Genomic DNA, 22,883 nt, shown 5'->3' with positions numbered 1-22,883 from the left:
GAGCGAAGAATTAAAACAACTTTCGGATGTTGACAATGAAAATAAGATGTTAAAACAACTTTTATCAGACAAAGACCGTCAGTATGAAGAGCTCGAGGCCAGACTTCTTAATAAAGACAGTCCTAACACTAGTAGCACACTGGAAGTAGGATCACTTAGCACAGGTGACATAGAAATATTAACCCCGTTAAAATTGAAAATTGAAAAGAAAGAAAAAGAAAACCTGTCTTTGGCAATGAGAATCACTGAATTAGAAAATGAGAATAGAACCTTATGTGATAAGATTCAAACAAATAACCCACCCTCGTATAATTCTCTCGATGTAATGAATACTAACATAGATAAAATAAAGGACTTGGAGCAAAAAACTTGTAGTTTTAGGCGAAAGATTAAAGCACTATCCTCTAGACTACGCGCTCTGACAAAAAAACATTCAACCCTAAAAAAACAATATGATGAACTAAAAACGCAAGAGATATCTATCGCTACAATTCAGAAAACAATAAAATGTCTTTCAGAAAGCACAGATAAGCTGAAATTGACTATGGAGCAGACCCCCTATGTGAGCACAAGCATCGAACCCAACATGGTACAACAACAGTCATCTTATACGACAGAAAGTAGTACGCAAATACACACTGAGCCTAGGCGTCACAAAAATCAAGAAACTAAGCCAAATCTTCTGCTGATATCTGATCTTCACGGAACGGATATAATCTCATCGCTGTCTCGGATACGACGTAGAGACTACAACTTCACTGCTGACATTATAAACAACGGAACTACGGATCGAGTCTTATTAGATATTGACAAAAAAGCTCATCAATTTACAAATAAAGATTGTTTAGTCTTAATGTGCGGAGGTTGCAATTATAACATTTATACTCCCGCAGAAACAGTGCAAATGATTGAGGAAGCTATCAAGAAACTATCCCATTGTAATGTCATTGTATGTTCTATCCCAATGAGCATTAACCATAACAGAAAGGGATTCAATGTATTTGCTAACAAAGTTAATACCGCGCTCTCCTTAGCTGTGTCAAAATACGATAATGTTAAATTTCAAACTATCGACGAAAATATTAATGAACGTGACTTTGCCATTAATGGTTTTCATCTAAGAATTAAAGGTAAATTTAAATTAGCCACCGCTATAAACACTGCACTAAAGGAGATAAATGAAAAATTTTATAATAGTTCTCCTTTTTTATGAATTACGACTCCATTGTAAAAGTGACTGAGAATCTTGCCATAATGCATTTAAATATTAATAGATTAAGAAACAAATTAATTAGCTTAGAAGCTTTCATCGAGTGTGAACTTCAGTTCAGACCAATAGTAATCATGCTTACGGAAACTTGGCTTGAACCCGCGGAACATGAGCATATCAATCTGCCAGGATACTCAGTCACTACCAACTCCTCGAGAACCAATGTAAAGGGTGGAGGCACCATCATTTTTACTAGAAACGAGTACTCGGATAGTTTTCAAGTGATGGATGTGTCACAATATTATATCGAAAAGCATTTTGAAGTATGTGCAATTATGTTAAGGTTAGGCACCTGTATAAATCTATTCTTGCTCGTACTCTACAGATCCCCAAATTCAAGTTTTGACATTTTTATTACACAGTTAAGCGATTTCTTAAGTAAATTCAATTCACATAATATAATCATTGCTGGAGATTTCAATATCAACATAGCAGATAAAAATGATAGTAAGACTAAAACATTTTTACAAACCTTATTGGAACATAATATCAAACCTACAATATCAGACTTTACGCGAGTTACAGCCAAAACTAAAACTACATTAGACAACATATTGACTGACTATAGCGATTATGTAACAGCGTATGTGTCTCCTTGCAGCTTCTCAGACCATGATGCTCAAATTCTTGAATTGCCATCTGAACTCAAGCAACCTAAGCAACAACAGAGATTCATAACTAGACGTATTTACAGTAAGAAAGCAACATACAATTTTCACAACGAACTTACGTGCATCGATTGGCAATCCGTTCTTGATGGTAAAGATTGTAACAATAAATTACAGGAATTTTACAATATATTGTTGCCGTTAATAGATAAGCACTTTCCACTTAAAACAGTACAATCCCGAACAAAATCTAATAAATGGATTACAAAAGGTATCAGAATATCCAGTCGTAAAAAACGTAAATTATTAATGAAAGCTCGACAGACGAATGATGACCAGTTTACAGAGTATTTTAAACTGTATAAAAATACACTTAAAACAGTCATAACCTACGCTAAAAAATGCATTTCCAGAAGACTATTTCTGCTGCTAAAAACAAGGTCAAAACAATTTGGAATCTAATAAATGAGAGTACGGGCAAGGGCAGTAAGACCTCGCCTAGACTAGTAATACAACTGGATAATGGTAAAACTGATGATGTAAATACTATTGCGAACGCATTTAATCGCTATTTTTTGAGCGTGGGGAAAGCGACCGATGACTCTGTGAGTAGGAGTCACATGGAACGTCTGCATCAACTAAAGATTAAAAATTGTAACTCGATTTTCTTAAGACCCATTACTGAGTTAGAAATTGTCAAAATAGCAAAGGACCTTAAAAACAGCAACTCAAGTGGACCAGACAACCTCAATACAAAATTTGTCAAAAACAATATAATGTCCTTATGCACGCCATTATGTATAATTTTTAATGAATGTTTAGAAGAAGGCATTTTCCCCGATGCTCTGAAAAAGGCCAAAGTCGTTACAATATTCAAAAAAGGAAGCCGTTCTGATCTGAACAACTATAGACCTATATCACTTTTACCAGTAGTATCAAAAATATTTGAGAAGTGTATAGCTATAAGACTGGAGAAGCATTTCGAGAAGAACAACCTGTTTACTTCATGTCAGTATGGCTTCAGGAAAGGGAAGAACACTACTGATGCTGTCATAAACTTAGTTACTGAGGTGATGTCCAGCTTGAACTCAGGACAGCACTGTGGTGGAGTGTTCTGTGATCTGACAAAAGCTTTCGACTGCGTCAATCACAGAATACTTCTTAACAAGCTGGAGTATTACGGAGTTCGTGGAACAGCCCTTAGTCTCTTTGAGTCTTATCTGTCTGATCGTTCACAGTATGTTGAAATTTCGTATGGAGATAACGGCATTAAGTATAGATCTGATGAAGGTATAATTAAGTATGGGGTGCCACAGGGCTCAGTACTTGGGCCCCTATTATTTCTTATATTTATAAACGACTTGCCAGCGAATCTTACTCACGGCTCGCCTTACTTATACGCCGATGACACTAGCATTATACTAAATGCGAAAACCACTCACGAGTTTTGTTCGCAAATCGAAAGATGTTGGAAAGAACTCGAAAGTTGGTTTACAAGCAACGGATTAAAAATAAATTGTGGGAAAAGTTTTTACACTATCTTTCGCCGGAGCTCTAGGAGTACTGATCTAAGCTGTAATCTACCTATAGAAAAATCTGACTGTATTCGATTTTTAGGAGTTGATTTAGATCCATACTTAAGGTGGCATAACCAGATAGAGACGGTATGCAAAAGGTTGGCTAGTGCGTGTTACTCATTGAAAAGTATTTCCAAAATTGCAGACACCAAGATTTTAAAAACTGTGTACTTCTCATATTTTGAAAGTATCATTAGGTACTGTGTCGAAGTATGGGGCAATGGCACTAATATAAATTCGGTATTACTCTTACAGAAAAAGGCGTTAAGACTAATTACTAGATCAACAAGCATACCAATTACTCATAGAGATATGTTCAAAGACCTAAGAATCATGACGATCACCTCAATGTACTTGTATCGCATATGTATATATGTATATTTAAATAGAAATAACTATCCCACTTCTGGTGAAAGTCATAATTTCAATTTGAGGAACAACAATAGACTAGCCCGAACCAAATCAAGCTTTGTCCACTTTGATCGCAGTTTTAATAACATGACAATCAAAATTTTTAATAAACTTAGTAATGACATCAAAGATTGCACAAATTTCAGAATATTTAATAGAAAATTAAAGGATTATTTTACCAATAGGCCATACTACTCAATTAATGAATATTTTGCTGATGCTCTCAATTAAATAATCTTTATTGACTTTTTTGTAATTATTTAGTTGTGACTTGTAACATGACATTATATGTAATAATTTCAATATTTTAATGGACAACTGCATGACCTTGTACATCAGCATAGAATAAGTAATCCTAGCATTTAAGTACAGAGTATGATTTGTAACTATATTTGCATGTATTTATACTTGTAATGGCAAATAAATCATCTGAATCTGAATCTGAATCTGAGTTTACAAGTAATACACAGAAACAAAACAAATCGTAATCTCAAAATTTGCAAAGCAGTTAATATTTTATACGGTTTTTTAGACTAAATGTTGACTATTAAACCAATTTAATCAAACTTTAATTTCTAGTCTTATAAAAGTAACATTTACGAAATCTGTAGTTGGTAGTTATCACTATTTACTGTTGTTATTGAAACACGTTACAACTAACGAAAAACCGTTATTGTCGAATTATTTGTCCATCTTAAAAAAAACCATATTTAGAAATCAAACCATGGTGCTCGGTTTTTTTTTCATGTTTTTCTTCATAATTCTGATAAAAAAAAACATTTGTTTTTTTTTCTATTTGCAACCCTAGTACGGCGCTATATTACCGCACTAGTTAAGTAATGAGCTCATTACACAACTATCTCAAAAATTGAAATGGCCATATGGCCCATATGTACTGTGCGAAGTGGTACGGTACTAGGGTTTCTGCTCGAGAGTCTCGAACTCGAGACTTCTCGAGACTTTCGGCTTCATTCGAGACGAGAAAAAAATGACAGGTACTCGAGACGTCTCGAGGCCCGAATGTAAAGTACGACCTGAAGTGAAATGCAACTTTTTACCTTTTGCCCGGTCTCATCGCGAGGCGGTGGGGACGGTGTCGAACGGCGGTCATAAATTATAACGAGATAAAGCGATCTAACCTCTCATTCCAACGTAAGCTGGCAGCGACTTTGGCTAGTTTTGACAGCCTCATGTTATTTAAAAGCAATTCGTCATTACAAAAAAGTCAGCGCGTTTATGTGTCATTGATAACCTGCGAAGAGTGCTATGGCTAACTTCGACAAGATTTGGAAGAACAGAGGAATCCGACGTCAAAATAAAGTGCGATTATTTCAATAATCTCGATATTTATGTACTTATGGACTTGGACCCCGAAAAGTTTTGATGTGGCTAAGATTGACGCTATTGAGATGTGGTGCTGGCGAAGACTGCTACGAGTATAACTTGAAAAGCTAGAAGAACTAACAAACATCTCTATTTTGCAAGAACTGAATATCACCACACGGCTCTCTAAAATATGCCAAGAGTGACCCTCAGATTTTTCGGACACATTATGAGAGCACCAATGCATAATATGGCGAATTAATGGTAAACATTCTTGGGGTGGGGCTCGTAAGAGATGGTCTGACTGTGTGAAGAAATCGTGTGGCGACAGCGTATACTGTGCAGTCCACATGGCTTATGACCGCGTTCAATGGAGACACGCTACTTGTGGTCGCGATCCTCGGCAATGAGGAAACGAGGAAGAAGAAGAAGTTATTTTAAACGTTTAATTTCAATGACATTATGATTTAATACATGACATTTTAATTTACTTAACCCGTGCACAGGCGGGGAAGTTAAAGGATTAGGTATTATTTTCAAGACTATAATTGTAGTTTTCTTGTAAAAATTTGATTTATGTTTATTTCAAATAAGATTTTTATTGCTCTTACGCATTTTTTATGATAGTGTGGTGCAATAAAAACTACTAATCATATTGTTGTTTATTGTTTTATCAAAATTTTACCATTTATAAAAAAAGACTCGAGACGACTCGAGACTTTGGGCTCGAGATTTCTCGAAACTCGAGACTTCTAATAGGTCGAGAAATCAGAAACCCTATACGGTACACGTGCGAAGAGAGAATCCGATTTAAGACGCTCCCTTTGGTGTGTTTTAATTTATCGCGACGCGAGAAGGAATTGAAAACAGAATACTGATTAATACTATTGTAATATTATCTAAAAATTGGTGAGCATTAGACTCTTCGTTCCTCGCGACATCTATTGATAAGTAGCAGTACCATTGGCAACACTGTTTGCTGTACATTTGTCCTTATTACAAGGGCATAACGTCTAGCGATGGTTAGCTAAGAGTGTTGCTGTTAGTACTGTTAATTTACGCTAGTTGACGCGTGATTGTCGCTAGATGTCACTTAACTATGCCTATACAAATAACTCGCATTTACTGATGTATGGAGTTACAACTCTTCCCTTACTTATTCCTCTATGGTAGATACTGTTTTGACTAGGGATGTACCGACTATTGATTTGGCCGACTAGGCCGACTACCGACTAGTCGGCGCTTGGGTGGCCGATTAGTCGGCCGACTAGTCGGCTAGTCGGCCAGAACATAATTTTCGATAAATTCACATTTTGAATGTCATTTTTGGTCCTTCGTTCGCGCTTTTCATGATTTTTTACAGATGTTCAAAGGTTCATGACAATATTTATCTACATTTTCCATTTTTAACAACCGGCTTGGCTTAGTGGGTAGAGTAGTGATCCCGCCTATGAAGTCGATTCCTAGGTAGGAAATTTATTTCTGTGGTGATAACAGATATTTATTGTTTTGACAAAAAAAGGAATTATTAATAGCTACATAATACAACCATAATTTTCAGCTGGTAATTTAATTTTGTACTGTTTTCTATCACTAATAAAGTGCCGACTAATCGGCCCTTTTTGCCGACTAGTCGCCGACTAATCGCCGACTACAAATGTGGCCGGATAGTCGGCTTTCCCGACTAGTCGGCGACTAGTCGGTACATCCCTAGTTTTGACCTTTTGACACCACACACAAGCTGATTTTTTCGTGACCGTGAGAGCCTTAGAGCGGTTTCGCACTACAATTCGAATCCGATCCGAACCTGTAATAACCACAAAATTAAAATTTTGAAAAAACCCCCGACCGCGACATAGTGGACCGATTTTCATGAAACATGGCTAAGAACACTCCCGACTAACTCAGCTTTCAGACAAAAAAAACTAAATCAAAATCGGTTCATCCGTTCGAGAGGTACGATGCCACAGACAGACACACACACAGACAGACAGACAGACACGTCAAACTTATAACTCCCCGTCGTTTTTGCGTCGGGGGTTAAAAATATGGTCCACGACAGCCGTAGAAATATTTCTATGCTAAAAGTGATTCAGAGTGTTCAGACAGTCTATAGTTCTAATCCCAATTCTTTCGTTATACAACCTGTTTTTATTGAACTCCGTTAACTTTAAGGGAAGATTCTTTAGATCAAATACAATTAATTTCTCTAAGAAACTAGCGTCTTAACTGTTACGGTTATCGAGTTAAAAAAAATAATAGTTATTTGTTATACAAGGGGGCAAAGTTGTATTTTAACGCCGAGTGTGGAATTGAAAAACGAGTAAGTGAAAGGATCCTATAGTTGAACCACGAGCGAAGCGAGTGGTTCGAGAATAGAATCCTGAACTTGCGAGTTTTTTGAATACACGAGAAGTAAAATACATTTGCACCCGAGTGTAACACAAAACTTTTCCCCTCATTATAGCGAGGAAACTACAACGCAAAAAATGCGTTTATCACTGCTTCCAGTAGTTCCACAGGTGGTAAATCATCTTTATTACTAGATTCACCTACTTTTATCAACTTTAAAGCAGTTAATTTGACTTTATTCAAGGACAAATTACTTTACCCACTAGTGGATAAAATGCGTTTTTACCCGCTGGTATTAAAGGACAAAACACGTGTTTCCGAGCTAGTGAGGGGAAAAGATAATTACTGAACACGTGTGTGACAGCCTTTAACAATTCCTAATGATAGTGGACCATATTCATGGCAACTATGTGTACTTTCTTACCTTTTGTGATGTTATGTGTGTAAATAATTCTCTGTTGTTGATCTGTATTTGTGTGTGTCTTTTTTGTATTATTTTGCCATGAATAAAAATATTTCTATTTCTAATGTTATTTGTTTTGGCATGTGCCATCAATCAGTTGACACAACTTGAATGTTATTCTTAAGGGTTTCTCACACTAATAAATTCATTTATTATGTATGAAAATGATGAAATTTTTTTTTTGCGAATTGAACTAAAAGTGATATACAGGGTGGTTCCTGATAATGAACCTAGCTACGTTTCGAATTTAACGGAAAACAAAAAAAACACGGTGTATTGAACTTGACTGTCATAGAAATAGAAATACTTTATTTGCAGAAAAAGGGTACATAGCGTCTTATTAAATAGTATAAAATAGCACCTTCTTCAGCTGTTAAAAACAGCATGCAAATGTATAATTATGTTGACATGAATTAAATATACAGAAACTAAAAACCTCTATGACACAGAATTAGAAGATAGCAAACATAAATTATTATACCTTACATATCACATTTATGTTTTTAATGGTCATTATGGATGGGCAGCACTATCATTATTATTAACTTTATTTCTTAACCATTTCCAGTACGCTGCGCCCTATACCCGCTGACGCTTGTGAAGACACAGATACAGCTGCAACGTAAGAAGGAGGCCTACAGCGGAGTCGCCGACGCCATCTCCAAGATATACAGACATGAAGGCGTCTCTGGCTTGTACCGGGGCTTCTGGCTGTCCAGTGTGAGTGTCAAAACTATACTACTTTATCAAATTATCACAGTATCGCAGACAAATTATTTTTCCCTAAAGTCCAATCGAATATGAATCCTAAAATCCTCGCGAGGAAAACGTCCGTGCTCTTGCGCGCGCGAGAATTATTTTGAACAGCTGAGGGAGGGCCGCCATCTTGCCGAGAATATACCAGAGCTATACTAGAAAAATCGGTCCTTTAGAGAGAAAACAGTTATACCTAGGGAGACTTCTTCTGTTCCCATATTATGACCCTCATCTGGTTTTTGGGTTATGCCAACTTTCACCAAAACATTTGCACTCCGTCTACTAAGCATGACAATATATTTCCTGTTCTAGAAACAAGTTCAGAGGAAGAAACATTAGATTAAATGCTATCAATTTCATTTAGTATCTATTTAGAAAACGTCAAGAAACTTCACATCTTCAAGCAGATTATATGGTACTATTTATTTGTACCATAACTAAGTCAAAGAGTGATTGTTAAGGACAATGTCTTACAGCAGCATGCATAACTTGATAATATCTACACTTTACTATAGGTGTTATCTCTGTTCGCTCGTGGCCCAAAATGCCCATCCTCCTTTGCTCGGTCGAGGCAAACGTGCGCACATGAGCCTCGCGAGGCGTGCATCCAGTGTGGACCCGCCTATTTACCTGTAGATAGACCAGATAGCTCCCAACAGTCGCACAAATGAACAATCTCACAAATGTACTAGTTCGGTTTTTAACCCCCGACGCAAAAACGATGGGGTGTTATAAGTTTGACAAGTCTGTCTGTCTATTGCATCGTAGCTCCCGAACGGAACAACCGATTTAGATTTAGTCTTTTTTTTTTTTGTTTGAAAGCTGAATTAGTCTGAAGTGTTCCATATTTCATGAAAAACGGTCCACTAATGTCGCGGTCGGGGGTTTTTTCAAAATTTTAATTTTGTTTTTTTTTTTAACCCCCGACGCAAAAACGACGGGGTGTTATAAGTTTGACGTGTCTGTCTGTCTGTCTGTGCGTGTGTCTGTCTGTGGCATCGTAGCTCCCGAACGGAACAACCGATTTAGATTTAGTTTTTTTTGTTTGAAAGCTGAATTAGTGGAGTGTTCCTTATTTCATGAAAAACGGTCCACTATGTCGCGGTCGGGGGTTTTTTCAAAATTTTAATTTTGTGGTTTTTTAGTACATTTTATACACTAGTACATCTGAACAAACTGAGTGTAGGTTCGGAGTGACAGTTATGTGCTATCTTGCTCATTCTCACACCGAGAGCCGTTCCGAGATCTCTCGGTCAGTTCTATTTCGGACGGAGTTACGTCATGTCCGTACTGTACTAAAGAGCAAAATAATTAGAGAATAGTTCGTTCTAGTACAGTGGAGGGAATCGTGTCTATAGTAAAAAAAATGAAAATGAAATATTTATTTTTCAAGTAGGCATATTACAATGCGCATACGAACGTCAAATAAAGCTACGCCGGCTCTAACCCTACGCCTCAGCCTCGAGAAGATTTCAGTCCCCCCTCAGTTGGTACATGTACTACACAAGCCTAATTTCCTGGTGTATAATGAATGTTTTATTTCAGTTTCAGATAATTTCGGGTGTATTCTACATCTCCACATATGAGGGGGTACGGCACGAATTAGGAAAATATGACGTTAGCCCCAAACTAAAAGTAGGTACCGTTTTGTATACACTGTGACATGAGGAAACCAAATCCATACTAATATTATAAATGGGAAAGTGTGTGTGTCTGTTTGTTTGTCCGTCTTTCACGGCAAAACGGAGCGACGTATTGACGTGATTTTTTAAGCGGAGATAGTTGAAGGGATGGAGAGTGACATAGGCTACTTTTTGTCTCTTTATATCCCCCCACTTCCTTAGAATGGGGGGAGGAAGTTTGTATGGAGCATTCAGTAAACTTTTCTTGATTTCGTCTAGTTTCAGAGATATTACCATTAAAAAAATAAACAATTCATTATTATTTCTAAGGGCTAGAGTTGTACCTGCTCGTTCACTGAAAAGATCGCTCCCAACTAGTACGATCTCCGAAGTGTACTAGTTCGTTATTTTAGGACAGTAGTACACCGAGAGAGCGAGAGATAAATTGTGCATATGGCGTACAGTAACGCTCGCTCGTACTAGCCGAGAGCTGATCGGCCGTTTTCGCGCGCTCTCGGTCGGTTTCGGTAGGATCACACGGATCGCTTCGCTCCTTTCGCTCCCATTATATTGCGCGTGTGTGAGTGTACTAAATGTACTAGAGAGCAGAATCATTTGGAAGTAGTTAGGTCTAGTACAGTGCAGGGAATCGTGTCGTTTGTACTATTAGTACATGTCCTACACAAGCCTACTAAGGGCCAGTTGCATCAACCACATTTGACAGACACATCATCGTCACTCAGCAGATGTCTATGGAACTTCCCATGCAATAAAATTTAACGAACGTTTTAACGGTGACAGATGGTTTGATGCAACCGGCCATAAGTTCGAAAAAACTAAAAAAAAACTAAAATCTTTGGCCTCAAAAAAGCGTGGTTAGATTCCTCATTTTACACTGTATATAAAACCTATTTATATCTCAACTAGCTTTTTCCCGCGGCTTCGTACGCATTAGAAAGAGACAAAAAGTAGCCTATGTCACTCTCCATCCCTTTAACTATCTCCACTTAAAAAATCACGTCAATACGTCGCTCCGTTTGGCCGTGAAAGACGGACAAACAAACAGACACACACACATTCCCATTTATAATATTAGTGTGGATGCTCAGTAAATACTAACATAAACGTTTACTAAAGTTGACAAACAGATAAGAATCGTTTGTCCCTTTCTTTCATACCAATACGTTAAAAAGGGACAAACTATTATTAGCGGCTTATTAACTTCAATAACCGTTTATGAATAAAGGGGTTATACCACAGTATAAGACCACTTTGGTTGACTGATATTATTTGTTATTTTATTTTTTACCTCAACATACAAGCATATATGATACAGTCAACCAATTGGAACCCTAGGCCACTGTAGAACTATGTCATAGTGACTTTATAAAACTGATTGTAAGAAATTGCTTACTGCTTGTCATTTTGACATGGTTGTATAATGTATAGTGACCCCGTGTGGTGACGGGTTAAGAATTTCACCACCCCCTTTCTTCCCGTGGGTGTTGTAGAAGTCGACTGTGTGATATGGGTTAAAATTGTGGCGTAGGCGAGAGGCTGGCAACCTGTCACTGCAACGTCACAATTTGGATTTCTTTCAACCCCTTTTTGCCAAGAGTGGCACTGAAACTTAGGAGTTCATGTGCTCTGCCTACCCCTTTATGGGATACAGGCGTGATTGTATGTATGTATGTAGAGTGGCCTAGGGTTCCAATTGGTTACCCGTACGCGTTCACCTACACGAGCTTAGACTGTGTGTGTGTGCGTAGGAACGCGCTTCTTTCATATATTTGATCGCCATTGTCCGAGGTGTGGTAGTAGGCTAGTTTCCTACTAGTCAAATCAGCTTCTTTTTATGAACTGTCAAAACGATTTGCTAATATAGAATTACTATGAAATACTGAGGAGTGACGTCACGGTCAATTCTTTTACTTTATATCTTTCTTTTGGACTTATTAAATATAAATTACGTTTAAAAATAACTACTGTCCATATTTTTCTTCTAATTATGTGGTGCTTTATTTCGTGCACTGCATAAAATAATTTATTTTAAGTATAAGAAACTAGTCTGTTATGTTCTGTATTTAAGACCATGTTAATAATTGGCCTAATGTTTTCTTTCCAGTCGTTCATAGGTGGCGGTTGCGCGTCGCTCGTAGGACAGACCATCATTGTACCTTTCGATGTGCTCAGCCAACACCTGATGGTGCTGGGGCTGATCAGGGGACGCGCCGGCGGCAGCAGGAACCCTGTAAGTTAATACTTACGTTGCATATAATAACCTAACCACAAAACTAAAATTTAAAGAAAACCCCCGACCGCGACACAGTAGCTCAGCATTCAGACAAAAAAAAACTAAATCTAAATCGGTTCATCCGCTCGGGAGCTACGATGCCACAGACAGACAGAGACACGCACACAGACAGACAGAAAAATATTTTTGATTAATAGAAATGTCTGCAATCAATGCCACTTGGCTTAGAATAAATTTGAAAGTGCAAAATGTCTGCATTTAATGAGACTTGAACTCACAGCACCTAGATCGATACTCCAGTCCAGCGCTCTGCCAACTGAGCCATCAAGATTTCAAAATTTCCACCACTTAGGTTAATGGGACCCGTAGCGACCGTTGGGCATTAGAGTTTTGGAAGATATTTATTACCAAATATTTGTAATTTCTTCATAAACGTAAACTGTTTTTAGGGTTCCGTACCAAAAAGGTATTCAGTATTCAGTATTCAGTTCTTTATTTGCCAATATAGACACGAAAGCCATGCAAATACAATTATATATTATAAATAATCAACAATAAAAAGGTAAGTAACAAAACAATAACAACAAACAACGAGATAATGAAATAATAAGTGAATTAATAAATAAATTAAATTACAAGAGGAACCCTTATGGTGCCACTCTGTTCTGTACGTCTCTCAGTTTCATTTTCTCAAAATCTAATTTCACTTCATTCATATGTATTTTTTACAGAAAATCAACCCACTAGGTTTAAACCTAGACGCGCGATTATCGAAATCACAGCTAGCCCGCGAAGTAGCGCGACGGGTATACCAGCAACATGGGGTACTTGGGTACTACCGCGGCTACCTCGCCTCTCTTGCCGCATACGTACCTAACTCAGCGCTATGGTGGGCGCTATACACAGCTTATCAAGGTTGGTAACCACTACACACACTAGTGCTTTTTATTTTCAGTACTTAGGGAGTATCCTGGTCACGGCACCAAAACGCAACTCAGCGCCCATACGTATAGTATATACGGGTTACTAGGGTACTACTGCGGGTACCTCGCCTCTCTTGCCGCATACGTACCCAACTCAGCGTTATGGTGGGCGCTATACACTGCTTATCAAGGTTGGTAACTACTATACTAGTACTTTTTATTTTCACTACTTAGGAAGTATCCTGGTCACGGCACCAAAATGCAACTCAGCGCCCATACGTATAGTATATACGGGTTACTAGGGTACTACTGCGGGTACCTCGCCTCTCTTGCCGCATACGTACCCAACTCAGCGTTATGGTGGGCGCTATACACTGCTTATCAAGGTTGGTAACTACTATACACACTAGTGCTTTTTATTTTCACTACTTAGGAAGTATCCTGGTCACGGCACCAAAATGTAACTCAGCACCCATACGTATAGTATATACGGGTTACTCGGGTACTACCGCGGCTACCTCGCCTCTCTCGCCGCTTACGTACCTAACTCAGCGTTATGGTGGGCGCTATACACAGCTTATCAAGGTTGGTAACTACTATACACACTAGTGCTTTTTATTTTCACTACTTAGGAAGTATCCTGGTCACGGCACCAAAATGTAACTCAGCACCCATACGTATAATACGGGTCACTCGGGCACTACCGGGGGTACCCCTCTCTTGCCGCATACGTACCCAACTCAGTGTTATGGTGGGCGCTATACACTGCTTATCAAGGTTGGTAACCACTACACACACTAGTTCTTTTTATTTTCACTATTTAGGGAGTATCCTGGTCACGGCACCAAAATGTAACTCAGCACCCATTTGTATAGTATCTACGGGTTACTAAGGTACTACCGCGGGTACCCCTCTCTTGCAGCATACGTACCCAACTCAGCGTTATGGTGGGCGCTATACACTGCTTATCAAGGTTGGTAACTACTATACACACTAGTGCTTTTTATTTTCACTATTTAGGGAGTATCCTGGTCACGGCACCAAAATGTAACGTATTGTATATACGGGTTACTCGGGTGCTACCGCGGGTATCTCGCCTCGCTGGCCGCATACGTAGAACGAACTGAATTCAGCGCTATGGTGGGTCCTGCGAGATCAAAGTAGATTGTAGCAAAGGTTCAGATGTAGCTCGATAAGTTTTTCTTTCGTATTTGTCATGCTAGTTCTGACAGTGCAGTACGTCTTGTCAAGACTGACTGAAATAGCATAACACGTTCGTACGTTTCCGTAAAAATAAGAAGGAAAACGTTTTCCCACCACATTTGTAAACAAACGTACTTCGGAACCATATAAACATGTATGGTCGATGTCGCCTACACCTTTGGTTGATTCTCGGCTAGATAGCACTAATATTAATATTTGTCAATCTTACAACATGATAAAAATTATCAAAACCGAGGTTTATAAGCGTTTAACCCTGTCTCGAGAGATGATGCACTGTGACTAGTTAACTACACATTTTACTTTGTCAGTAATTCCCCTTATGCTTGATCCTCTTTAATATATCGTCACTACTTTGAAAAAATCTCGTATCTCACGCTGCTCCTCAAAGTTAAAATGCAGTAAGTCTATATGCATTCCATACATACTTACTACAATTTTCTTTTCATTGACAGACGAAGATACAAGTTTTTTTTATAGTAGTGACGATATGTCTTATGTCCACGTCTAATCTTTGTTACAGACGAGCTGTTAAAGATATGTCCGTCGTGGGTGTCGCACCTGCTCATACAGTGCGTGGCGGGCACGCTAGGCGGCTTCACGACCACCATCCTCACCAACCCGCTCGACATCGTTCGAGCTAGATTACAGGTACATTATTTCACTCTTTATTTTACTCGTACATAGTTGGCCGTCTGCTAGCTAGCGAAAGAATTTTTTTTTTATTGTTGGGACTTTTTTGATTACAATACGATACGCAACGCAACTACAAATCATTTTTAACAAATATTTTGATTTGTGTTTTTAAGTAGTCACACTACTATACATATAAATTAAAAATCGAAATAAGATGTCATATCTGGCTCAGTCGGTAGTGACCCTGCCTGCTAAGCCGCGGTCCTGGGTTCGAATCCCGGTAAGGGCATTTATTTGTATGATGAGCACAGATATTTGTTCCTGAGTCATGGATGTTTTCTATGTATATAAGTATGTATTTATCTATTTAAGTATGTATTTCGTCGCTTAGCACCCATAGTACAATCTTTGCTTAGTTTGGGGCTAAGTTGATCTGTGTAAGGTATCCCCAATATTTATTTTTTATTTTATTTATTTGGACTCCCAGATTACGTCAATCAAATTTGAAATTTGATTAATTAGAATAAAATCCAAATTCCAATGACTCAAAAGTCAGTCTGGCACCCGAGGAGTTATGTTACTCGTAGTAATAATCGTAGATGACGAAAGCGCTGGTAGCCTAGCGGTAAGTGCGTGCAACTTTCGTTCCGGAGGTCGCGGGTTCTAATCCCGGCTCGCACCAATGGGTTTTTCGGAATTTATGTGCGAAATGTCATTTGATATTTGCCAGTCGCTTTTCGGTGAAGGAAAACATCGTGAGGAAACCGGACTTGTCTAGTTTACCCTTCGGGTTGGAAGGTCAGATGGCAGTCGCTTTCGTAAAAATTAGTGCCTACTCCAAATCTTGGGATTAGTTGTCAAAGCGGACCCCAGGCTCCCATGAGCCGTGGCAAATGCCGGGATAACGCAAGGAGGATGATGATGATGTTACTCGTACATTTTTGGCCGTCCAGTAGCTAGCGAAAGAACAGATTTTTTTTATTGTGGGGACTCTTTTGGCCAAAAAAAGTCACCAAGCCTGAGGTTCCTAGTGATAGGCAATAAGTTAAGAGTTGTGCCTGCCCGTTCACTGAAAAGATCGCTCCCAACTAGTAAGATCTCCGAAGTTTACTAGTTCGTTGTTTTAGGACATTTAGTACAGTAGTACACCGAGAGAGCGAGAAACAAATTGACAACATTTCAAAATTTTCAATGTCCCTAAATCGAAAACCATTTCGAGATATACGCCACACGATCACAAAAATATTTTTTTTAATATTTTTTCCCCCTATTTTTAGTAAAATAATCTTAAAAATAGTTTAAAGGGGAAGTGACGTAACATAGTTGAGTCAGACTATTCAGAGCTGCCACTATAACCAAAAAAATCTTCCGGTTGGGATGTCACTTGAGTTTGACTGTGACACTTATAATCTCTAGTAGTATGTAGATTAGAGGTAAGGAGCGAAAGCTTTAAGTTTCAGAAGTGCAGATATAAAACCAGGTGGCGCTGCAATTGCAGGTACGTAAGGGTTTGACACGTCATTTTCGACTGTTCTACTTTGACAGATTTTTCTCCTTATACTTCTACATTCCATAGCTCGTAGTTATTCAATATTTGTTGACACTTGACAGTCAGACATCTCGGACTGTTTAAGCTGACTGTTAAAACTTTTTTTTTAGGAACGATTTTGTCGTTTTCTTAGGTGTATGAAACAACACATGTGACGTCATAAAGCTGTGTCTTGACGTTTGTAACTTACGCTCTTTCTGTTCGAAGTAGTAATAAAAAAGGGATTTTCGCATTAAAAGAACAGTTTTTGGGAAAAATAAAAAAATACGTGTATCTTTAAATATTGAGTTCTTTCAAACCAAACAATAAAAAGTAGTAGTCGAAAATATGAAATGTTGTCAATTGTGCATATGGCGTACAGTAACGCTCGCTCGTACTAGTTATTTTCACGGGAGCAAGGATAATTTATATAGGATTTACAATCTCCATACTAAGAATCGTAACTCATTTTTTAGCGCCACCTATTAAATACTGTCATAACTACACTGATCATGCCTACAATTTTTTTTTTTTTCAAAATCTGTATTGACGTGATACCATGATATCAAAATGAAGAAGCATGTCATTTGTTCTTATAAAAAATAAAAACACGCAAAAAAACAGCGCCATCTAGGTTTAAACCTAAAAGGCCCATACATTTCAGGAGTTCGCTATTTTGTATGAGCTTTGTCTGTCCCATATTATGATATTATATAGTCCTTGCACGGGAGCGACTATCATGCACTTTGTTGTAAGAGTGTCTAAAACCTTTGAGACACGTGTGCATTGCTCATTATTACATACGTCGCCATTTTTATTGCGCCTCGAGTACATTATCATAATATTCTATTACTCACAGGTAGAAGGCGTCGGCACAATGCGACATGTATTCAAAGACCTCTGGGCCGAAGAGGGTCTGTGGGGCCTCTACGCGAAAGGTCTCTCAGCGCGACTGTTGCAGTCGGCGTGTTTCTCATCCTCCATCATACTCGGCTACGAAACCATCAAGCGACTGGCGCTGGCCGACCAGTACCGCGCGCACGTGCGCTGGTAATAAACAACAACACACACATATGCGTTTTATTTACACTAATCAGTAATCATGGAGGCAGTATCCTGGTCACGGCACCAAAATGTAACCCGAGTACAGTCTGACCAAAAAGATTAGGCATTGAAAAGTGGCAACATTGTAGTGTCATTCCTTTCAAATCAATATGTGAGAAAACGGGACGACATTAAGGTGTTGCCACATTTTAATTTCTACTTTTTTGGTCGTCTGTACCCGTATTTGAAATTTAATGATACCGTAACACTTTATCATAGCAAATGCAGAGTTAACGTGGTCGGAATACAAACTGTCATACTGTCAGAAATGTGTTTTAGACACCCTTAAGACACTAAGGGACTAAAAAGGCATTGGTCGTCTGAGGGTCTCGGCGCGACTGCTGCAGTCGGCGTGTTTGTCATCCTCCGTCGTACTCGGATACGAGACCATCAAGCGACTGGCGCTGGCCGACCAGTACCGCGCGCACGTGCGCTGGTAATAAACAACAACACACACTAGCGCTTTTTATTTATACTACTAATGTAGATATCCTGGTCACGGCACCAACATGTAACTGCAGTACCCATGTTTGACTTTTAGATTACAGGTTGAGCTATTTTTGCTCTAATTTTGAGATATAGTGAGCGGATGTCATTATAAATGGCACGTGTTCATCAAACCTTGACATTGATAATGACACTGTAATATTTCTTCTCAGATGGGTGGTAATTTTCATCAACCAATTGACTTGTCAATAATGGGACATTGATAATGCTGCTAAAATAGTTCCATTTCTGTCTGTACTTCTGTAGTCAGGCTGTAGTGAGGAGTGTTTTTCTTTCGTATTTTCACGGAAACTCGCGAGGGTGTCGAGCTATTTCAGCCGGGCTCAGTACAAGAAGTACTAAGGTTGACCGAACTAGCACGACAAATAAAAACGTTTCGGAAAAACTACGATGGAAAAACACTATGCACTAATTATATCTGTACGGTGTACCGTGCAAACTCAGAGTAGGTAATCGGAATTTCCAAACATCGTCGGAGTGTAAGTTGTGTAAATAAGCAGACTATTTTTAGAGCAACTGATCGGCGTAACAATATTAGCAAAAACCTTGGGTTCCGTAAAATCATGGACGTATGTTGGAGCAGTCGAACAGTTCATAGATATGGAACACGCCTCTATTGTCAAAAACGGTAGAATGCGTGTCCTGATTCAGCGCTTAAAACACTCCGATATTACTATTGTACTGTTGGCGACTGTCCTAACCAAGACTAGGGTCGGTTGCACCAAACCGTCTGTCAGAGAATTTAGCGCTCGCAAATTTTTTTGTATGGGAAATTCCTTAGACGTGCAAGTTGTTGCAACTGGCCCTAACGGACAGTGAACAATAACATATTTACTAGAGTTATTTTATGAGACAGACAGGTCGCCCGATGGTAAGCGATCACTGCCGCCCATGGGCACCCGAAATACCATAAATGTTGGAGGTGCGTTGCCGGCCTTTTAGATGGGCGTACGCTCTTTTCTTGAAGGTTTGAAGAATTAATGAAAGTGAGAATTTCCTATAAATCTTGTTCGAACTAAAATTCTGTCTAGTAGGCATGTAGGCCTATCACATAATTGCCGCGAGGCGAGAGAGTATGTCGCCACGAGATAGATCACACGTCTTCTTCTAACTGTATTAAAGACATATTAAGGATGGGTAGTCTATCTCGCGGCGACATACTCTCGCGGCAATCAGTGCTAACCTTGCAGGAACGAAAATATCTGAACACTCTTGCTCATAACAAATGGGTAGTAGATTGAGTTCAAACATTTCGAGTAACGGAAATATATAATATTTATAAATTGACGTATGAATGGGCTTGTTATCGGTTCTATTCTCCAAACTTATCAGTTCTGATTGTGAGTAATGTTATGAGATTTGTGACTAATACAAATTAACACAGCTTTTAATATTTAACAACATAGGTAATCAAACTAGGCTATTAAAGTTATGAAAATTAGTAACCTAGTTGTCCATACGCATTATCTAGGCTAATATGTAATAAGTATTAGGTAATTTTAATAAATATTAACGGTATGAAGTCAAAAGTGGCTAAATTCTACTCTTCTAAGTTAATATTTGGATATTTCTTAAGTACTAAGTTAAAGATCAGTCGTAAGAATAATACCTACAGTGAACTAATAAAACTTGATCCCTAAAACTGTAACAATACACATTATGCTACATATCTTTTTACGTTGGACACGTCGTAACAAATTGATTAAACCATATGTGCCATTTGTCGCTTGAATCGCCTGATGACTGTAAGGTCAGAGGTCAAATAACCGTAAATAGTCCGTTGGGATTGATTTTTTAATAGTTCGATCAAGTTTGGAGTTATTTTAGGCCTAAATGGCCGATTTATTTGATGTCAACTTACAGGTCAGGTCACGGGGAATACATGGTGATATTCTTATGTTTGACCGTGCCGTGCCATACGCTGAGGGGTGGATTGGATATGTTGTTGTTGTCGTAGTCCTAAGGCACCCCAGAGGTGCAAAGGGCCTTCACGAGCTCGCGCCACGCCTTCCTATCTTCGGCGACCCTTGTGGCCTCGCTCCAGCTCAACCCAGCTCAAGCTCATGGATTGGATATGATATTACGTAGGTATGTAGGTAGGTCATATTGAAGACAGGTACAGCGGGGTAGTTACAGTCTTATCGAAAAAAGTATAAATTAAAAAGTGGCAATGGCAATGTAGTGGTATCCCTTTTATTTCAAATCAGTTTTTCAAATCAACATGTGTGAGAAAACGGGACGACTCTATGACGGTTGCAAGTTTTTATTTTCTGCTCTTTTTGGTCAGACTATATCACATTAGAATATTAATAAAAAACTACAACTTTGCCCCCTTGTAAAACAAATATTTTCCCACTAGGTACACCAACTGATAAATCCTTTTGATTCGTCGCATTTAACAGACAAAGTCGCATTTTATATGTTGTTTATTCGTTAACGATAACGCCGCGTCTTGCGTGAGCGACGAACCCGCGACGGCGACGCGATGCGATGCGATGCGACGAAATCAAACCTTCTATCTCTATGGACTTGTCTTAGGTGGGCGACGGAACGCGACGGCGATGCGACGCGACGAACTAGCGATGATCATGCGAATGTGAAGCGACGCGATGCGATCAAACCGCTGTGTTCATATGGGAGTGTCTTGCGTAAGCGACGGCCCGCGACGGCCCGCGACGGCGATGCGACGCGATGCGATGGCGATGGGCGCGCGATCAAGCTATTTGATTTTTAGAAGCAAATTCAATACGTAGAGAGGTCGGACTAGAGAAATAACGATTGATTACTAGTCTCACATTTCATTCTTTATATTTTCTTATAATAAAAATTCAAAATATTCAAATTAACATACGAGTAAGTTGACCAAAGGAGTAATGTGCCTAAAAAGTAAGGAAATTACAACTTTTGTAACTTGTATTGACAGCCTTTGATTATGTGCACGGTGATACGAGATTGTCTGCGTAAAATATTAAAATTTAAGTGTGAACTAAAAATATGAAACACTAGTGCGATGACCTTACGATATATGTACTAGCACTTGACTTTGGTGAATAGGATCACAAAATTAACTAGTTATTACAACGGGCTCGTAGCCTAGCGGTTTCGACGTCTGGACGCCGCGCCAGCGGTGTGAGTTCGAACCTCGGCTGAGGCGTGCTTTTGCAGTTTTATTTTTGTTTCTTTTATTTTCTATTATTTGATTGTTTACTTTTTTCTTTCTGTAAGAATCTTCATTCTTATTTTTATTTTATTTTTAATAACTCCGGCTTTTATACTAACAAGGAAAGGTACCCATACAAAAAAAATATAATTAGACTACTCTTTAAGGGGCGTTCATTGTAATTCCTGCGATTCCTGCATTTATTGTAACTCTTAAATAATAATATTATCCTAAACCAGAACTTCTTGTTGCCATATAAAAAAAAATACATATAAGACATACCTTTGTGTCTGTGGTGTGGAGCCGATTAAATGAAACACATGTACGATTCCGTAGACGACTGTATTAAGACTGTCTATACGATGTGGCATGCAAACTTAACTCTATGTCTATACTATACTATAACATAAACTACGTACACACCTCATCTGGGGGGTGGTTGAAAAAAATAAATTGAATGTATACATTTCAATTTTTTTTTAAACACAATAAAAGGACATGAGCTTCATTATGTATTATTACGAGTGGAAATACTTTTCCTTAATATTAAATCAATGTAATTATACTGTAAGCTACTACAATTCTAGTTGTTACATCATTAGGTATTTAACAATACAATGTAAAAAAAAAATTCGTATAAGCAATAATGTATGACCTATTGTCACATATTGAAAGGCTTAGTCCTATTTTTATGAACAAGATCAACCTTGTCATCTAATTCTAACTTAACATTTATTCCAGTATCCTCGATTACTTTATAAGGTCCTTTAAAAAGGTTATCGAATTTTTTGCCGGTTTCAGATTTAACTAAAACCAGATCACCCTTTTTATAAGTAACCGAATTTACTAACTTATCATAGTAACATTTTCGCAACTCTTTAGTTCTTAACAAATTTTCCTTAGCGTCTTTATGAGCTAACTGTAGTCTATATTTCAGTTCCAATGCATAATTATCAGGGTTATATATATAGGTTCAACAGCTTTAATCAGATTACTAGGAGTTTTACACTTTTTTCCGAAAACCAACTCAAATGGGGAATAATTTGTGGCTGAATTTATTGTTGTATTAAAAGCGAAACACCAGAACGGTAACCAGTGGCTCCACGTATCGGGATGTCCATCGCACTGAGCTCGCATAAACGCAGCTAGGTGTTTGTGCATGTTTTCC

General features: G+C 38.4%; 1 protein-coding gene across 1 annotated transcript; it reads left to right on the top strand.

The window, feature by feature from the left end:
• Positions 1–8,565: 8,565 nt before the first annotated feature.
• On the top strand, positions 8,566–18,014 carry LOC125239520 (solute carrier family 25 member 44; the record flags this gene model as incomplete). The annotated part of the gene is made up of 6 exons (XM_048147135.1): positions 8,566–8,724; positions 10,306–10,395; positions 12,508–12,633; positions 13,368–13,551; positions 15,304–15,431; positions 17,804–18,014. Coding segments are annotated over 6 exons (882 nt in total), but the record flags the coding sequence as incomplete, so codon positions are not given.
• Between the last annotated feature and the right edge of the window lie 4,869 nt (positions 18,015–22,883).

Source organism: Leguminivora glycinivorella, chromosome 25 (genome assembly GCF_023078275.1).
Source record: "Leguminivora glycinivorella isolate SPB_JAAS2020 chromosome 25, LegGlyc_1.1, whole genome shotgun sequence".
Taxonomy (NCBI): Eukaryota; Metazoa; Arthropoda; class Insecta; order Lepidoptera; family Tortricidae; genus Leguminivora; species Leguminivora glycinivorella.
This window is presented reverse-complemented; position numbering and strand designations above follow the sequence as displayed.